The 18,275-nt window shown below is 43.1% G+C and overlaps 1 protein-coding gene across 3 annotated transcripts; it reads left to right on the plus strand.

The window, feature by feature from the left end:
• Positions 1 to 1,210: 1,210 nt before the first annotated feature.
• Positions 1,211 to 17,082, plus strand: epn3b (epsin 3b). Of its 3 annotated transcripts, none has more exons than XM_054780028.1 (12): positions 1,211 to 1,450; positions 4,693 to 4,914; positions 5,011 to 5,169; positions 5,903 to 5,986; positions 6,192 to 6,519; positions 6,697 to 6,818; positions 7,580 to 7,666; positions 9,873 to 9,996; positions 10,079 to 10,246; positions 13,541 to 13,633; positions 14,699 to 14,977; positions 15,066 to 17,082. In XM_054780028.1, the coding sequence occupies exons 2-12, from the start codon at positions 4,846 to 4,848 to the stop codon at positions 15,362 to 15,364; spliced, it is 1,812 nt and encodes a 603-aa protein (XP_054636003.1). In that variant the 5' UTR covers positions 1,211 to 1,450; positions 4,693 to 4,845; the 3' UTR covers positions 15,365 to 17,082. The 3 variants fall into 3 exon arrangements, with proteins under 3 accessions (XP_054636003.1, XP_054636002.1, XP_054636001.1); XM_054780027.1 differs by having other exon boundaries at positions 4,783 to 4,914; positions 6,700 to 6,818; positions 15,066 to 17,081; XM_054780026.1 differs by having other exon boundaries at positions 1,212 to 1,450; positions 4,783 to 4,914; positions 15,066 to 17,081.
• Positions 17,083 to 18,275: the final 1,193 nt, after the last annotated feature.

Consider the following 18,275-nt stretch of genomic DNA (forward strand, 5'->3'; position numbering starts at 1 on the left):
GTCCTGTGTGAAAAAGTGATTGCCCCCTAAGCCTAATAACTGGTTGGGCCACCCTTAGCAGCAACAACTGCAATCAAGCGATAATTTCCAATGAGTCTCTTCCAGCGCTGTGGAGGAATTTTGGCCCACTCATCTTTGTAGAATTGTTGTAATTCACCCATACTGGAGGGTTTTCCAGCATGAACCGCCTTTTTAAGGTCATACCACAACATTTCAATAGGATTCAGGTCAGGACTTTGACTAGGCCACTCCAAAGTCTTTATTTTGTGTTTTTTTCAGCCATTCATAGGTGGACTTGCTGGTGTGTTTTGGATCATTTTCCTGCTGCAGAACCCAAGTCGGTTTCAGCTTGAGGTCACGAACACATGGCCGGATATTCTGCTTCAGGATTTTTTGGTAGACAGCAGAACATGGTTCCATGTATAACAGCAAGTCCTCCAGGCCCTGAAGCATAAAACTGAAATGCAGCCTCACCCTGTTTAGTCCTGACTCTGGACACCCGCAGGAGACCACTCCCTGAGCCTCTCAGAGTCCGAGATGGTTTATGTGGCTCTAACATGTCAGAGATGTACTTGACCATGAAAAGACTTGTACACAAGCAGAGCTGTTTTAAAGTCTATTCTCTGAGCGACAGGAAGCCAGTGAAGAGACCTGAGTACTGGACTTTTATGTTCATATTTCCAGGTTCTAGTCAGGACTCGAGCAGCAGCATTCTGGATGTACTGCATCGACACCGTTATGACGTGTCAGTCTGATCCTGTAGGTCAGAGGAGACGACCAACTGCATCCATTTGGGCCGGTGCTCAGCACTGCTTGAAGAGGGGAACAGGGGCTTGTGAGCCCCACCGAGCTGGTCGGGGAAGAATTCCCACAAGAACTCAAATATATGCCCCATCACATATCAAAACATACTGTATTTGGAACTGATGAAAGAGAGTAATTTTTATTCTTTCATGATTTTTTTAATTAGGCTTCAGCAGAAAGGGCACTTTGCTCATGCAGGGCAAAAGGGCAGGAGCTTTGAGCACCACTAGGGGTCTCTATAATTGTACAAACCCTTGCTCAAACGTCCTCATGATTACGTTCAGAAATAATACAACTCCAGTCTCTTAGCGTGGTTGATCCTGACTCACTCATTCCACGCAACGCGTCACTACCGCTGACATGGCAAAATAGACGCCCCCTTCGCACTCCCTTTACTCCACGCGCGCGCGTGTGTGCGTGCGCGCGCGCATTGGCGTGTCTCGGCGAGTGAGGTAAGGAGAGATAGAAGCAGTGGGTGTGCTTAAGCACGTCCTATGCGGATTCCTCGCCTCACAGCCCGGATTGGAGCACTACGATACTGTTGCATGATATCATCATTTGTGAGGATCGTTGTGCTCACGCGGCAGGAGGACATCATCCTGACGGAGGAGAGGCAGTTGCGGCGAGGAGATGAGCAATGGGAAAGGTAACCGGAATGAGATGATGTCATTGTTATGTGTGTATAAATAGGTTAAACCTATGTATGTAATACACATGACCTCGCACATTGGAAATACGCTGCATGAGGGGGCGTGTGTGTGATGTGGAGGTGGTGGGTGGGTGGGAGGTTGGCTGGCCGGCCGGCCATGATCAAGTATGATGTACTTTCTGAGGTTCAGCGTGGTGACGTATGACCACCATCAGTCCCTGGACTATACTGTATCACACTGGGTCATGGTGAACAGGTTTGTAAGGTCAAATCTGCCAGCAATGAAAGGATATATAATATACAAGGTGTCAGGAGGACAGACATGACCAATGCAGGCAAGATTTGACTATGGTTTTTAACTGACTGGCTTTGGTTATGTTGATTTGTGTTGAAATAACGTGTTCTTTGAGTTAACTTTCTAATGTGAGTCTCTTGACCTGATGAAAACGTGTGCTATGAAGTTCAGTACACGACATAGCCGTATGTGAGTGCAGCCTGTGACCAAAGGGCGCAATGCATGTAAATATGTTTTTAAGGATGTGATGTCATTGTCATGTCATTGACCCAGAGAAAGATGATCCCAGCCCAAGGGTCACCTTGGTAATCGTGCCTTTGAGTGGTTCTGTCTCCTACTGCACACGTTCTGAGACCACTAAGGGTGTACTCACATTTAGCCAACCCTACCGTGCGTGGACACATGTTACACCGAAGGCAACTTTTATCTGTGATCCGTGTCCAAGCTCGGCACCTCGTTTGGATCGATTGAAAGAGGCGGGAACGGCACAGTTCCATGCACAGACATACACATGCGCTGCTTATCCGAGTGATAGAATGACTGATGTACTCGCTCCTCGCAATTTCTTAATGATAATGGACACGATCCATAATAGAAAAACAATGACTCAAAATAATCCAAAAGTCAAACCTACCGCATGCTCGTTAACCCGTGACTACATTCGACATGTCATTTAATTAATGCTGGCCAATGTAATTGATGACAGCTGCCACCATGCACAAATTAAACACTCGAAATAAGATTGGAAATAATCCACAAAGTCTGGAAAATTGCAATAAAAGAGCAGGATCGAAGTGCTAGGAAAACACATGAGCCATAGCACGAATGCTCGGTGTGAGTGGAGGCCAAGGAGAGGGAGGGAGAATCACCCCCGAGTGTGAGGATGCCCTAAGTCACATCCTGTCGGCTTTGTCCGTACATTTATTTATTCCTTCGAGACAAGCTGCTGTGATAGTCTATTAGGTTGAGGAGGTTAAATAGGCTCTGGTTGGGGAGTTTTCCCGCAGGAGCACTTCATGATCCGATCCCATGTGTTCTCCCCGAAACAATTTTAGTTGGAAAAAATGTGTTGTGTGTTGACCTCAAAAAGCGAAGCTATGAAGAAGCTTCATCAGACACCTGAGTGCCTGGGATTCTGACCTACTTCTTCCTGAGTGTGCACCAAATGTGAGCCACCATTCAGCCACTATTCTCCCTCATTTTAGCAGCCATTAGAGAAATGTAAACCCCCAGTGTTCCACACCAGTTGGCTTGGGGTGTTGAATAAAAATGTTACATTAAATTCTACCTTTATATTTTCACTTAAGCTTTTCAATTTATACGGGATATATGCAACTCAGATTTCTTTTCACGGACCTGCCTGTTAGGCTAATGGAGACTCTTAATTGTCTCTTAACCTAACCTGGGCATGTTTGCTACTTGGTTTCAGTGGTGTGGTGCATTCACAGAATTGTCATGTGTTCCCCATGATGCCATAGGCTTTCAACTGCACAACTGTACAACTGCACCATTTTTGGTGTTGAGTCCTTGTCTGCTGCAGTGTTAACTTGCATTTGTGTGCAGTCACTAGCTGTACTTTACTTTTTTGCTCCTGAGATGAAGTACAGTGGAACCTTGGTTAGCGTCCGCCCTGGTTAGCATGTTTTTTGGTTAACATTGAAATTTTAAGCCGCTATTTTGCCTGTGTTTGCGTGCATTCTCCAGTTAGCGTACAATATGGCGCGTGTCTTGTCGTGTTATTAATACACTGCGTGAGTCCATCCGTATTCCTAACACTTTTTTTTTAAAATCAGAAAACATCCTTCCTTGTAAGCAACCTATCAGCTGGTGAACAAAATGTCAACCGGAAGTTATGTCACCCCTCTATGATGTAAATTCATTTTCTCCAGGTCAAACTATAATTGTAAAACTATAGAAACGTGTTTTGTGTTCACTTATTTGGCTTTCTGGAACAGATTAATTGGATTTACATTATTTCTTATGGGAAAAATGTATTCGGTTAGCGTCCATATTGGTTAGAGTCAGACCTTCTAGGACAAATTAATGCCACCAAGCAAGGTTCCACTGTAGTTGTTTGCAGGGCCGATCCTGGCGAAATTGGGGCCCACTATATCACGAAAATGAGCGCTGCCAGGAATTTTGGGCCCCATGAAAAAAATCACATTGCGCCTTCCCTGGTGGCTGTGGTCACCACATCTTTAGGACCCAACTGACCCATTATAAGCTATTTTTATACTATTTGGCCTGAATCTGAATTTAGTTAGATACATGTTTTGGGGTGCCCTGCGATTGACTGGCGACCATTCCGGTGTGTACCCCACCTCTCGCTCTAAGTCAGCTGGATAAGCGGCATAGAAAATGCATGGATGGATTGATGGATGGCATGTTTTGGGGTAATATGAATTCATGGGAAACAAATTTTTCAATAAATTATTTTTAGTGTTTAATAACAAATGAACTGGGCTGAACCCACACCCTCTGCCTTAAAAGGCAGCGGCTGTACCGTATCCTGTATCTTATCCTATGTGCTGTCATTCATTGTGGCACCGAACGCAGTGTCACATTACTTGTCTCTTTTTTTCTCTCCTCTCTTGGGCTGACTTGGTGCTCGATGTCTCACGGCAGCAATGCGCATTTGCTGAGAATGCGCCCCCTTGCGCAAAATGGGGCCCCCCGTGGATCGTGGGGCCCTACGCACAGCACATGTACTGAGTGTAGTTAGGGGCAGCTCCGGTTACTTGCCTATCAAGTACTCCTGCAAATGTATTTAAGGTTTACATCAAATGGTGAGTTGTGCTAAATAACAACTAGTGACATGCCAGCACCCTGAAATAAGATTGCAACCATCTTTAAAATCGTATCTGTTTGAGTTCCTACCATATGTACAGTCAAAAACGGGTAAATATAAATATGTCCTCTTCTGGCTTTCATTTCTTTCTAACAGGAGTCTCTAACATCTCCTGACAGAGACGAGGATCATTCTTTGCCCTAGTTGCATCTCCTCCTCTTCTTCAGTCCATGTTCTCCTTTTCAGCTTCACCTGTTGAAGGCCTGCTCTTCACTTTCTGTCACGCTGAGTCCCCCATCACCTGTCACCATGACAACATCAGCCCTGCGCAGGCAGGTGAAGAACATAGTACACAACTATTCCGAAGCAGAGATTAAGGTATCATCACTCAGCCATGATGTCTTCATGGGTCAGTGAATGTTACTGTTGAGAGTGGTGAGTGGAAGTCATTGTTCTACTGCTGTTGGTCTGCAGGTCCGTGAGGCAACCTCAAACGATCCATGGGGGCCATCCTCGTCACTCATGTCAGAAATAGCTGACTTGACCTTCAATGTTGTGGCTTTTGCTGAGGTCATGGGGATGGTGTGGAAGCGCCTCAGTGACAGCGGCAAGAACTGGAGGCACGTCTACAAGGTGAAAGACGCGCCTGCCTCTTGTTAAATGTATTTGTTAGCTGCCTTATTTTCTGTCTTCCCTCTGCTTGTTCGCCACCATTCCCCTACTGCTACTTCCCCATCTTATGACTTATTTAACCCTCTTCACTGACAATATTCCCTGCCTGCTGCTTGCTGTTCCAGTCAAATGCCTTTCTGAAGCCACTTTCTGAAGCAATCAGACGCTTTATATACTAAATATATTCCTGTTCTGGCACTGAAATATATGTGACATATTTGTTTATACAGGGCAGCACAGTGGCACATGTGGTTAGCAAGTCAGCCACACAGCCAGATGGTTCTGGGTTTTAAATCTCTGAATTTGAATCGCTGAGTGAAGTTTGTATGTTGGTAATGGTAACCAGTCAAGGTTTATACTTACTGTAAAGAAACAATACAACAGACTTAATGATAGTAATAAATTGATAATAGCTGATCAAATAGTTGACAGAGACACAGTTTGTATGTTTGCCCCGTGCTTGCATGGGTTTACTCCAGGGACTCTGATTCCTCCCACAGTCCAAAAACACATTTTAGGTTAATGAGAGATTAAAAATTCTCCTTAGTGTGAATGGGTTATTGTTGAGATGTTGCTCAGGAGAAGCAGAGTGAAAATTGAATTTCCCTTCAGGAAAATTCGAATAATAATTTAGCAAGTAAATATCGAATAGAAGTGTAATGAAACTAAGCAGTGTCTTATCACTTGACGTCAGGCGCTGACTCTGTTGGACTACCTGCTGAAGACAGGATCAGAGAGAGTGGCTCAACAGTGTCGGGAAAACGCCTTTACTATTCAGGTACAGTGGAACTTCTAAGCAGAGCCAGATGGCCCATTAGGCAATATAGGGAGATGCTAAGGGTGCTGTGGTTAAGGTTCACCACTACTGTAAGGAAAATGCATCTCATACAACTCATTCTTAATTACAAGAATTACAAGTGTAATATCATAACTAAACCAAGGTAACACAAATAATCCTCATCAGCGGCTTTTTCCTGGTTCAGACGCTTCGTGATTTCCAGTATGTCGACCGCGATGGCAGAGACCAAGGGGCTAATGTTCGAGAAAAAGCACGCCAACTGGTTTGTCTTCTTCGGGATGAAGAGCGTCTACGCCAAGAGAGGAGTCAAGCACTGAAAACCAAGGAGCGGATGGCAGGGGGAGGCAGTGGAGGAGGAGGAGCAGCAGGTGAAGGAGGAGGAGGAGGAGGGGGGATGTATGGAGGAATACCACCGTCCTACCACCCAGGTAGACGAACAAGCCAGCCCAGCATGGCTGTGCTGTACGGGGAAGAGTTCAGTCGCTCCAGAGGTTCTCCGTCGTCCTTTAATTGTGAGTGTTGAGTCGAATTTGGATATCATAACACTTTGATGTGCTCCTTCAACAAACATTCAAGTCAACTTAACCCTTCTGTCTTTGATTCATGCCTCCGAGCTGCTACGATTGCACACCTACTGTGCATGAACCTCACATAAAATTTCATCATCATCCTTCTCCATTGTCCCTCAGCAGCATCATCCTCATCTCCTCGTGGTGCCTCGGACCTGGAGCAGGCTCGACCACAAACCAGCGGGGAAGAGGAGCTCCAGCTCCAGCTGGCCTTAGCCATGAGCAGGGAGGAGAGTCAAAAGGTACAACACACTCACTCACACACCTCAATAATCAATACGGTCCAATACAGGTGGTGTGTCAAATATGATACAGTACTATTAGATCTGTATTATTTAACAGCATGTTTTGTCATCAGATTTGCATGAAAATATAGTGTAGTCTTAGGCCACCACTAATTATATTCTTTATATCGTAATTATATTATTTTGACACAGTAAAACAGTAAATAGAAGGGTATTAGCAGGAATACATTAAAATACATGTATTCAATTAGATTGCTGGCACATGGGCCGAAGAAGAAGCCGTAATATTTTGGTGAAGATCAGGGTAAAGGAGCTAATACAGGAACTTATTATTAGTTAGAGTCCCAATCAGCCTTGGTTAAGGTCTGCGGTCTGACATTCTTGTCAAGTAGTAAGACATTTGCACAGAGCAACTAAGGAGCCAGGTGCTTTGCCGTGGTGACAAACACATAGTGTTTCTATCATTTTCCAGCCAATATTTTAGTTGCGATTTGCGATGTAGAGCTGCATTGCTTTATACCGAGGTCTGTTTCTCGTAGCGCACCACTCTCATGTAGCTAAATAGCTAAATTGGCAGATTCGAGCCCCAGCGTGTACAGGGCTGTACTGTGCGGACGATCACTGTTACACCTGGTCATTTCTGCCTAAATGTCGTATCAGGAAAAATAATTGCCTTCATTTAACAGAGTTAAGTTCAAGAACATTTCACAAAGTCGTGCTCACGGCTGTAGTGATGTTGATGATGCTTCCCCCTGCAGGAGCAGCGCTGTCGCCAAGGAGACGAGTCTCTCTTACAGAAGGTCCTGGATGAGAGCAGGAGAGAGAGCCAGTCAGGGACGCAGGAGGTGAGTAAGAAAACATTTGTGCCTGTTTTACATATGTGGGTGTATGCAATATGAGCGTGTGTATTAGCATGTGTGTGCACTTAGTGCAACGTTCACTGTGGACTTGATATGAGGCAAAAATACCAGGATCAGCATAATGAGGATGGTTGGCAAGAGAAAGGGGAGAGAGGTGCCTGCTGAATGATAACAACTTTGGCGTTTTTAACCTTGAGCTCAGCATGACACTCCCCTCAACACAATCTCCATCTCTGCCTGAGCAGCAGCCACACGCTGATGTGCATATTGGTTTACGTGCATCCTCCTGTCGTTCACCTGGTTGAATGGCATTCATTTTTTTTATTGTAGGCAATGTTTTGAGAGCACTGTATGTCTTGTATTTGAATTAACTGGCAGTGAACCACATCAGACTATGATAATTGATGCCCAATGCAGGAAGTGTCAGTAGGTATACATTCCAGCATTAGATAAAGAATGCTTGAATCTCTGCTGTTATGGAACACCCACACAGAGGTTTGAAGCTTGGATACTGTTGCTACATGCCTAAAAACGGTAGATTCCTGTTGTAATCGTAAATTTAAAAAAGTGGCACTGCAGTAGAAGTGGCCGCTGTAATGCAGCACTTTCGAATTTTGTTAATGAAGTGAGCAAAGAATGCGTTACTCCTTTGTCCCCCAGCCTGCAATTGCTGCAAACATCATTACACTGCAGAACCTCTTCTCAAGGAGAGCTCAATTTTCTGTGTTAACAATCAATTGCTATGGCTCCCAGCAATAGTCACTTCACCGTGCTCAGCTGTGTCCTTACTGCAGATTCATGTGTTTTCATTTTGCTGCTCCACTGCAGAAAGGTTGGTTTCAATAGCAGGGCTGCTGATGCCAGTTGGTGCCAGATGGTACAGAGGAACGCAAGTCCAATTTAAATGACTTCCATTGAAAGCATGGATAGAAATCCAGCAATGCACACTGTGAAACAATGCAAATCTCTAAAAAAAAAATATCACAAAGATAACTAGAAAGGCACTCAGTAGAGACTCAGCAGACTTCCATCAAGGTGGAACGATTGTGGTCTGCATATCATTACCAAGGATTCCAGGCAAAGAACAGCTTCAAATTCATAATAAAATGATTTAATCATAGACAATCTAGCGTGATAGCACATTTTCTATTTTATATTATATGGGACAATATAAAAGTACAGTAGTCCCAATATTAAACATTTATTATTATTTAAGTAATGCTGGGGTTGTGAAAATGACAATAGATGATGTGAAAGCACTCTTTTAAGTCTTAAGGTGATGAAATAAGCGAGCACTTTTCACACCGCAGGGTGCCATAAGCAGAAGATACATGGAACATGTGAGGTGTTGTCGACTCCACAAAGTAACGCTAAGTGTTGTCAATAAGAAATAATTACATTTTTAGCACAAAAATATATAGAGTATATGGTATATATCCTCAGCTTTATGCAGCTCCTCACCAAAATGTAATAATGAATCTTTCTTGCTACAAGAATGAATTAATTTAGTAATTAATAATTGGCATAATTCAGAAGTGTTGACTTCATCCAACATCTTTGTTTTTATCTTAAAATTAAATGAGGAACCTGAAGATTCATGTACAGTATGATGAAAATTTTGGAAATCAAAAACCTTTTTTGCATGTACAGTGGTGTAAAAAAGTGTTTGCCCGCTTCCTGATTTCTTATTTTTTTGCATGTTTGTCACACATAAATGTTTCAGATCATCAAACAAATTTAAATATTAGTCAGTGACAACACAACTGAACACAAAATGCAGTTTTTAAGTGAAACCTTTTATTTTAAAGGGAGAAAAAAATCCAAACTTACATGGCCCTGTGTGAAAAAGTGATTGCCCCCTAAACCTAATAACTGGTTGGGACACCCTTAGCAGCAACAACTGCAATCACGTGTTTGCTATAACTTGCAGTGAGTCTCTTACAGCTCTGTGGGGGAATTTTGGCCCACTCATCTTTGCAGAATTGTTGTAATTCAGTCACATTGGAGGGTTTTCCAGCATGAATAATTAATTAATAATTAATAATAATTAATATTTAAATTTGTTTGATGACTGAAACATTTAAGTGTGCAAAAAAAAAGAAATAACAACAAGGGGAAAAACACTTTTTCACAGCACTGTACATAACCTGCAAAGAATGAAAACATTGTTGACTGTTTACTGCTTCTATAGTCGACCATGTTGGACCTAGTAGACTTATTTGGCTCAGCATCTGAGAGGCCACCTCCACCTGGTGATCCGTGGAACTCTGCCCAGCCTTCCTGTAACGTCACCTCTGACCCCTGGGATTCTGTAGGTGAGTGTGTCATAATGTCGTCAAAAACAAACGCCAAGAGGGTAAAGCGCTTAGCACAAAATATGTTTATACATCTGCACAGCGGCCAACTCCAGCACTCCTGTGGTTGGTAGCCCCTGGACAGCCCTGCCCCCTCCCGCCAATGCGAGTAATCCTTGGGCTCCATGTGCCAACTCACACAGAGAGTTTTGGGAGGCGGCGCCCATCCGCAGCCCAGCCAATCACATATGGGACGCAATGTCTGAGCAAGGTATCTTCCAAAATCCCTTGCCTAATTAACTTTGCATTTGTTACAAAATTAAAGGAAAAGGCTTCTTGAGACGTCATCTGTACTTCTGTGAAGAAGGTGTCGGACGTTTCGCTCCTCATCCGAAGAGCTTCGTCAGCGAACTAATAAGTGCTGGTAGCTTAGGCCTTAAATACAGTAAGAGTGGGCGGAATTGGTGTGCCAACACCCTCCTCCTATTGGTTCGTCACACTAAGCCTGGGCGGAGTAGTGGTATAATCCTATCCTGTTATTGACACCTCCGATAAAAGGGAAGTGTCGCTCCCTGAATAGGGTATGAACGACTCTGACGAAGCTCTTCGGATGAGGAGCGAAACGTCCGACACCTTCTTCACAGAAGTACAGATGACGTCTCAAGAAGCCTTTTCCTCGATGGACAACTCCTGTACGACTGAGAGCCTACACAGACGCATTGCTACCAACTTTGGGAGAGACATCCTTCTGCTGGTACGTAGCTTAGAAAAGGCCACTCTTAAATTAGCAGATTTAAGGAACCACCTCAGATTCAATCTTAGATGCAGGCAGAGTAGGTTAATCCCCAAATGCATGAGGCAAGCGTCCCTTGAGCAAGGACACTTGGCAAGGAAAATGCAACTAAACTACATCAGAAAAATACAGAATTTGAGAATTAGGAGACTTAACATAGAGATAAAAAATAAACAGTCTGAAGTAGAAACCTTCTATCAGAGATTGCAAACCAAGCTTACGCACGAAACCTATCAGGAGGTTTGTGAATTTACCAAATCAGGTTATATGAAGCACCATAGCAAAACCAAAGAAAGGCAGAAGGGAAAATTCCAGAAACTTCTATTGGAAAATCGACCACAGCTTGTCGTAAACACTAAGGATGGGGGGAATCAGATCAATACTAAAGAAAATTGGATCAAAAATCTGTCAGACAGAAGCCTCTCGGAGACAGAGAAGGCAGTATTAACCAAGGGTCTCAACTTCTCAGTGACTCCTAAAACGATACCCACAGTAGACTATATCACAGCAGCTGAATCGGCCATCAGGAACAATAACCTTTCTAGAACAGAGGCAGGGGACCTTCGTCTGAGAATATCGGCCCTTCTCAGTAGTGCCAAACCACCACCGTCCAATATCACGTTAGGTGAGAGGAAAGCATTAGCGGCTCTGCAGAAAGATGAGAGCATCACCATCTTACCAGCTGATAAGGGCAGATGCACAGTGGTTCTCAACACATTGGACTATGAAGAAAAAATAACAAGTCTAATTAGTGATGCCAACACATATGAGCAACTTAAAAGGGACCCATCCAGTAGGTATAAGAAAGAAATCATACACTGTCTCCAAAAGTTAGAGAAGGAAGAACTAATTGACAGACAGATGTATCATAGGTTATACCCTGGGGAGGCTACACCATGTATCCATGGCCTTCCAAAAATCCACAAGGAAGGGTTTCCCCTCAGACCCATTGTCTGTAGCATTGACTCTACCACGTACAATGTAGCAAAATATGTAAAAACAGTCTTATCCCCATTGGTAGGCAACACTGATCATCATATAGAGAACACAAAAGGGTTTGTGGCGAGCATCAAAGACCTCAGATTGGAGCCAGAGGAAACTTTGGTGTCTTATGATGTGACTTCACTTTTCACATCTGTCCCCACCTCAGCAGCAGTCTCGGTGGTGAGGAAGAGACTGCTCGAGGACTCAACTCTGCATCGGAGAACAAAACTTAGTGCTGACCACATCTGCCAATTACTGGAAATTTGCCTTAACACTACATATTTTCAGTTTAGAGGGAAATTCTACAGACAAATTCATGGTTGTGCTATGGGCTCACCAGTCTCACCCATAGTGGCGAATCTGTACATGGAAGAGATGGAGAAACAGGCTCTCACTTCCTTCTCAGGGACAAAACCAAGGCACTGGTTTAGATACGTGGATGACACCTTTGTCATAATCAAAAAACAAGAAATTCAGTCTTTCACAGATCACATCAATGCGGTGGACACCAATATCAAATTTACTCGCGAGGACACTAAAGAAAACCAACTAGCCTTCTTAGACTGCAAGGTAATTATAGGAAAGGACAGACAGCTACTTACAGAGGTCTTTAGAAAGGCCACACACACTGACCAATACCTGCTTTTTGAATCAAACCATCCACTACAACATAAACTAGGGGTTATTAGGACCCTCCAACATAGAGCGGAACAAATACCAACTAGTGCTGAGGGAAAGAAAAAGGAGACACAACATGTTCAGAGAGCGCTCTCAACCTGTGGGTACCCACGGTGGGCTTTTAACAAATGCCAAAAGAAGAGAGTAGGGAAAGAAACCCAAAAGCCCACAGAAGCAAAAAGGAGAGGAGTGGTAGTCCCTTATGTAACGGGGGTCTCCGAAAAACTCCAGAGGATCTTATGGCAACACAAAATTCCTACCTATTTCAAACCAGTAAATACCCTGAGACAAAAATTAGTGCATCCGAAAGACAAGGCTCCAAACCAGAAACAGAGCAATGTGGTCTATTCCATCCACTGTAAAGATGAGGAATGCAAAGAGCACTACATTGGGGAAACTAAGCAAATGCTCCAAAAAAGGCTTTATCAACATCGCAGGGACAATGCTAGTGGTCCTCAATCAGCAGTACATCTACACCTGAAAGCTACCAATCACTCTTTTCAGGACAGCGAGGTAAAGATTTTGGCCAAAGAAAACAGATGGTTTGAAAGAGGAGTAAAGGAAGCTATTTTTGTCAAACAACAGAACCCATCATTGAATCGGAATGGTGGTTTGAGGTTTAATTTGGACCCTGTGTTCAGCAGGTTACTGAGACCAAAACCCACAGCTCTTAGTCTTGCAAATGAGGTGAAGGCAGGGCCGAGCCAGAACAATAGATGCTAACTAGCCAGTATCAGAGTCGTTCATACCCTATTCAGGGAGCGACACTTCCCTTTTATCGGAGGTGTCAATAACAGGATAGGATTATACCACTACTCCGCCCAGGCTTAGTGTAACGAACCAATAGGAGGAGGGTGTTGGCACACCAATTCCGCCCACTCTTACTGTATTTAAGGCCTAAGCTACCAGCACTTATTAGTTCGCTGACGAAGCTCTTCGGATGAGGAGCGAAACGTCCGACACCTTCTTCACAGAAGTACAGATGACGTCTCAAGAAGCCTTTTCCTCGATGGACAACTCCTGTACGACTGAGAGCCTACACAGACGCATTACAAAATTAAAATAAACTGTTTGTTGTACCATTTTATTAATGAGATGCGTCTCATGCAGGAGGTGATGGAACAGATGCATTCAGTGCATACGAAGAGGAGAGGCAACAGGACATTCCTCAACTGTCTTCTCCTCAGTCTGCTAGTCCGACAGGTGTATGACCAGCACAAGCTGGCGTGTTTTCTTATGTTCTCCTGTCTCACACTCACACTGTGTGTGACCCCTATTCCAATTCATGAATTTACAATTACAGTATGTTCATTTTAAAATGCCTCCTATGATTAATATACAGTCAATCTGGCCTTGAAACTTGCAGCAATGTGAACACAAGTTAATATATGATCATAAGTTACTGGAATTACAACAGGCAAGCAGTGTGAATTATGTAGAAGCAGCTTAGAGAAACGCCTTCTCCGACGTGTCGCCTGATGACCAGGCTAAAGGTGAGACTGTGACACTGATTCATCTTTCATTATCATTCATTAATGGTCAGTATTGATACATTTTATAATTTAAAATGTGTTTAATAAGTGTGTGAAGCATATTAAGGGCTTAAACCCTGATGTCACTTTTTTGCATTTTAAACATTTTTGCATTAAAACAATGGCAATTGAAGCGTGAAGGGGAGGCCTCGGGAGCTGAATCTAATCTTATAATTAGAACTTTCATTTTTATTACAAATGTTGATCCGAAATTGCAGGAGATTGTCAACGTCAAGCTAGCAGTAGGCTTTGGGGGGTGGCAAGCCCTGTGTCAAAAAGAGACATTTTTATGGGCGTCTAAATTACTCACTTTTTTGTTATTTGATTGTCTCGGATTGTAACCCCCACCAATTGAATCTACTGGTACTGTAAACCCCATGTTAACTTCCATTCAATAATGCATTAGTGCAATTTAAACTTGTGAAACAATGGAAAACATTTTGATTGTCTACAAGCATGCGCTTGTTGCTGTAAAGGCAGAATTTGTATTGGACCGTGGAGGATGCCAAAATAACCTTGTGAAGTTTGTGGTCGTTGCATGTTTAGTACAGCAACACCATCCAAAACCAGTGAATGGGCATGACAAGAGAGCATGTACAGTGTACTTTTGGGGTTCGGATAGTTCTGGTTCTCCCTTGATGAAATGCTTGGCTTGCTTAATTTGGTACAAGGGTGAAAATGACATATCGCAGCTTATTAACCACCCTCATTTAATAAGATATCTATCCTCCTGCAGATTCTGAGCTACGTAGATCAGCAGATATGTTTTCTGGAGCTGATCCAAGCACAGATACATTTAGGAATGAACCTCTGGTGAAACCCCAGGAAAATGGACGTGACTCGACCAGTCCGGAGATGTTTGATCTATCTCGGCTTGCACCCCCTGTCAGTGCTACACGTGTGTGTCGAACCCCTGAGGCCTTCCTCGGACCTACTGGGGCCTCACTGGTCAATTTGGATGCCCTGATACCTGCAACACCCCCAAGCAAGACGCAGAACAACCCCTTCCTCTCAGGTAGCAGCTATTCCAAAACATGCTGACTGTATGAAATGATGCCATCATTTGATGTGGTTTTCTAACTTGCTGAGTGGCCTCTCCACAGGTCTGAGCGCCCCATCTCCCACAAACCCTTTCCACTGTGACCAGCCTCGCCTCACCCTCAACCAAATGCGTCCATCCTCTACATCTCCCCTGCCCCCCCACATGATATCCTACAGTCCGTCGCTTCCACTCCCTCTCCCTCACAGGGGGGCCGCGCTTCCCTCATCCCTCACGCAACCTCCCGCTGGACTCATGGACCTTCCTTCCAACCTCCCTCAGCCCCTGCTCCCTCTTTCACCCAGGCCGGTGGCCCATACTCAATCCCAAGCACAGACACACAGCCACAACCCTTTCCTCTGAGACTCTTCGTGTGGACTGTGGACTACCGGCCTGAGGATCTTCGTGCACACATGAAATAGGTCAAAAGTGGACCAGATGTACTTGTGTCTGTCAAAAGACGTATCAGCTGCTATATGTAACCTGAACTCTTGAAGAAATGCACACACACTGACCCATCACAACATCAACTGCACTGTTAGGTTAATAAGGATACAACACAGCAATAAATACCCTCATGAAGATCTCTTCTGATGGATTCATATAAATGAGGCCAAGGTGTTGCTGAACTGTACTATTCTTTAATGAGAGGGGCTGCTAATATATTGTGAGTGAAAGTCATATAGGATGAATCATGATGAAGGGAGATTTATTGCCAGTGTTGTGTGTGTGTAGCTAACACTAGTCACACTGAAAAAGTCTGAGCAAGTTTAAATATCTAAGTTTAATGAGTTTCAATGTGTTTTTGACACGACATTTTTTCTTCCTCCGTTAGACTAATTTGCTTATCTTAAAGGTCCCCTATTATGTAAAACTGGCCTTTCAATGGTGTCCCTAGAGCTGTTTATTACCACCAAAGGTATAAAAAAGAAAAAGCTATCACGTCCACATGATACATGATACTAAAAACACTTTTAAACTGTCGAAATTCCAATCAAGGCTAGATTTTGGCCAACACACTTACTGTATATATGAAGGTGTCACCTTTGAGACTTATTAAAAATGTTGAAAAGTAGTATAATATGGGACCTTTAAGTAATATGTACAAAAAATCTGAGGTATACTAAAAAAAGCAAAGTGCCCAGCAAGATTTTTTTTTCATTTGAGTTTTTGCAGTTCGCTGCTGTAATGTTGTACACTTTCTGTGCACACACAATGTCGGATGTCACATCATGCACAGGCATACACCGTGTCTACACGTATCTTAAACTCTACAGCCGCCACCCTGAGCACCATCTGACATCATTTGGTTTGATAATTAGAAAAGTCATACTTTTAGCTGTCTGCCGTTGTAACATTGCTGCTTCACCGACAAAAGAATGAATGCATATCTCCCCCATGGAGAACCCACTTTCTCCAACACCTTTTTTAAAAATTTCTTGATCTTAATTGAACTATATGTACGTAGGGTCCAAAAGCAAAATTGCTTCCAGCACTATTAACGTACTGTCACATATATACATATCTACTTTGCATTGCCTTATACGTAATTTATTTCCCTGTTAGGCTGCCGTGGCAATTTAAAACTGGACAAAACCAGCCAGATCCCACAAACTGATCACTGACTGTATCTAAATGGACCTGTGTGCATGCCTCTGCAGGAGGCCAGCAGCACATACTGTAATTGGTTTTGTTTATGTGGTTAGGTTGGATCTCAGGCCTGCTCATCTGGTGAATCGTACTGCTATTACAAGGGACCGTCGGGTCGGCTTTAGGGAAATCGTGTCAAGCTGTTGTGTAAGTGTTTGCCCCTATCTGTGCTTATACAGCATGTGAGGAGAATGTGTTTCAGAAAAAGATATTTGACCATCACTGCACAGAACCTGGATGTGAATGTGAAAAGCCTGCTTAAAGTCACTCACACAGGCTTAATACATCTGTATTTATTACAGTCATACCTATACGACATTATGAAGTAATATGCCAATAAACCAATGGTGTATGGATTATAAACATGAGTCATGTGAGTTTATATAGGAACGTGTTTGGAGTTCATTCGTGGCTTTTGAGGCTTCCCCTTGCAATACCGGCTTATACTGTAAATTTGATTACCGCTAGATGGCAGAATAGACCCAGTGAGTTGTTTTGAAGTCCATTCTAATCCATGAGCAAAAACATCAGCTCTTTTTTGTTGGGCTGCGACAATATAAAGACATACAATTACATCCCAATTGATCGATGTTACATAAGAATACATTTTGAAAATTATTCATATCAGTAATCTGTCCTTTGTGAAGTACTGACTGGAAGCCTGTGGGTTTAATCGCGTCCACGCGTCCAAGTGCACATTGGATTTTGTTTTGTACCTCAGTCAATGTTGCTTTTTTTAATCCATGACAATTATTGTTAAATTCGGTTGCAGTGTTTTGTGCTAAAAGTTACATCCCTGCATAGTAATGAGGCCAAGACACACTTCATGAAAACCCTTGACCTAATGATGGCTACAAAAAAACACTTTGAGTGTGCGACATACTTTTTTTCCACATGGGTATAGTTTTTCATTTGTATGGGTTTTGCGTTTCTCATTGCACTGCAAATTTTGGAATTTCAGGGTCACGTTTGGTAAATATTGCAACTTTTACTGCTAGCGGTGACACAATGATTTGTCTTACTGCTAAGTAACTCCCGTTTGCATGTGCACATTTCCTTAAAAACCTGAAGAAACTGAGAACGTTGAGTCATTCACTTGCAATCACAAGCCCTTTTCCTAAAACCCGGTTCAGTCTAAGTAAATAAATAAATAAACAGGTGCAGTCTGACCCCAAAACTCTACAGCTGCAGCCTGGATTGCATGCATCAGTGCTACATAGTGATAGTTTGATGGAAAGAGTGAAGAGAACAAACAGCAAGAAAAGACTTTGAGAACACCTGTGAGGCTTGAAACTTAATATTTTGTAAAGTTAGAGCACATCCGGTGAGCATTTTAAAGGCTACAATCATAATGAGAACAGGTTCGTAACCTAAAACTGAACCTCTGAGACAGAAATGTGAACAATATAACAATCACAGAAGTCCTTGTTCCATCTCTGTCTGCTACTGTCCATCTCTATTAGTCTAAATTAGACATCTGGTTTGCTTCTCTAGCCGAGAGCCAAATTCTAATGGTTTGTCTGGACTGTTGCTGTGTTTTCAAGGCCAACCAGCAGCACAGCTCAGCCAAAACTTCTCATGATTACACTTATCATGCATGCATGAGAGTATATTTCCTCAATTT

Source organism: Dunckerocampus dactyliophorus, chromosome 6 (assembly GCF_027744805.1).
Source record: "Dunckerocampus dactyliophorus isolate RoL2022-P2 chromosome 6, RoL_Ddac_1.1, whole genome shotgun sequence".
Taxonomy (NCBI): Eukaryota; Metazoa; Chordata; class Actinopteri; order Syngnathiformes; family Syngnathidae; genus Dunckerocampus; species Dunckerocampus dactyliophorus.

What these genes read in the sequence shown, in the direction of transcription:
- epn3b (XM_054780026.1), top strand. An exon ending in ATTCCGAAGCAGAGATTAAG is followed by an intron (nt 4,915 to 5,010) that starts GTATCATCACTC and finishes GTTGGTCTGCAG; the next exon opens with GTCCGTGAGGCAACCTCAAA. An exon ending in AAAACGCCTTTACTATTCAG is followed by an intron (nt 5,987 to 6,191) that starts GTACAGTGGAAC and finishes TTCCTGGTTCAG; the next exon opens with ACGCTTCGTGATTTCCAGTA.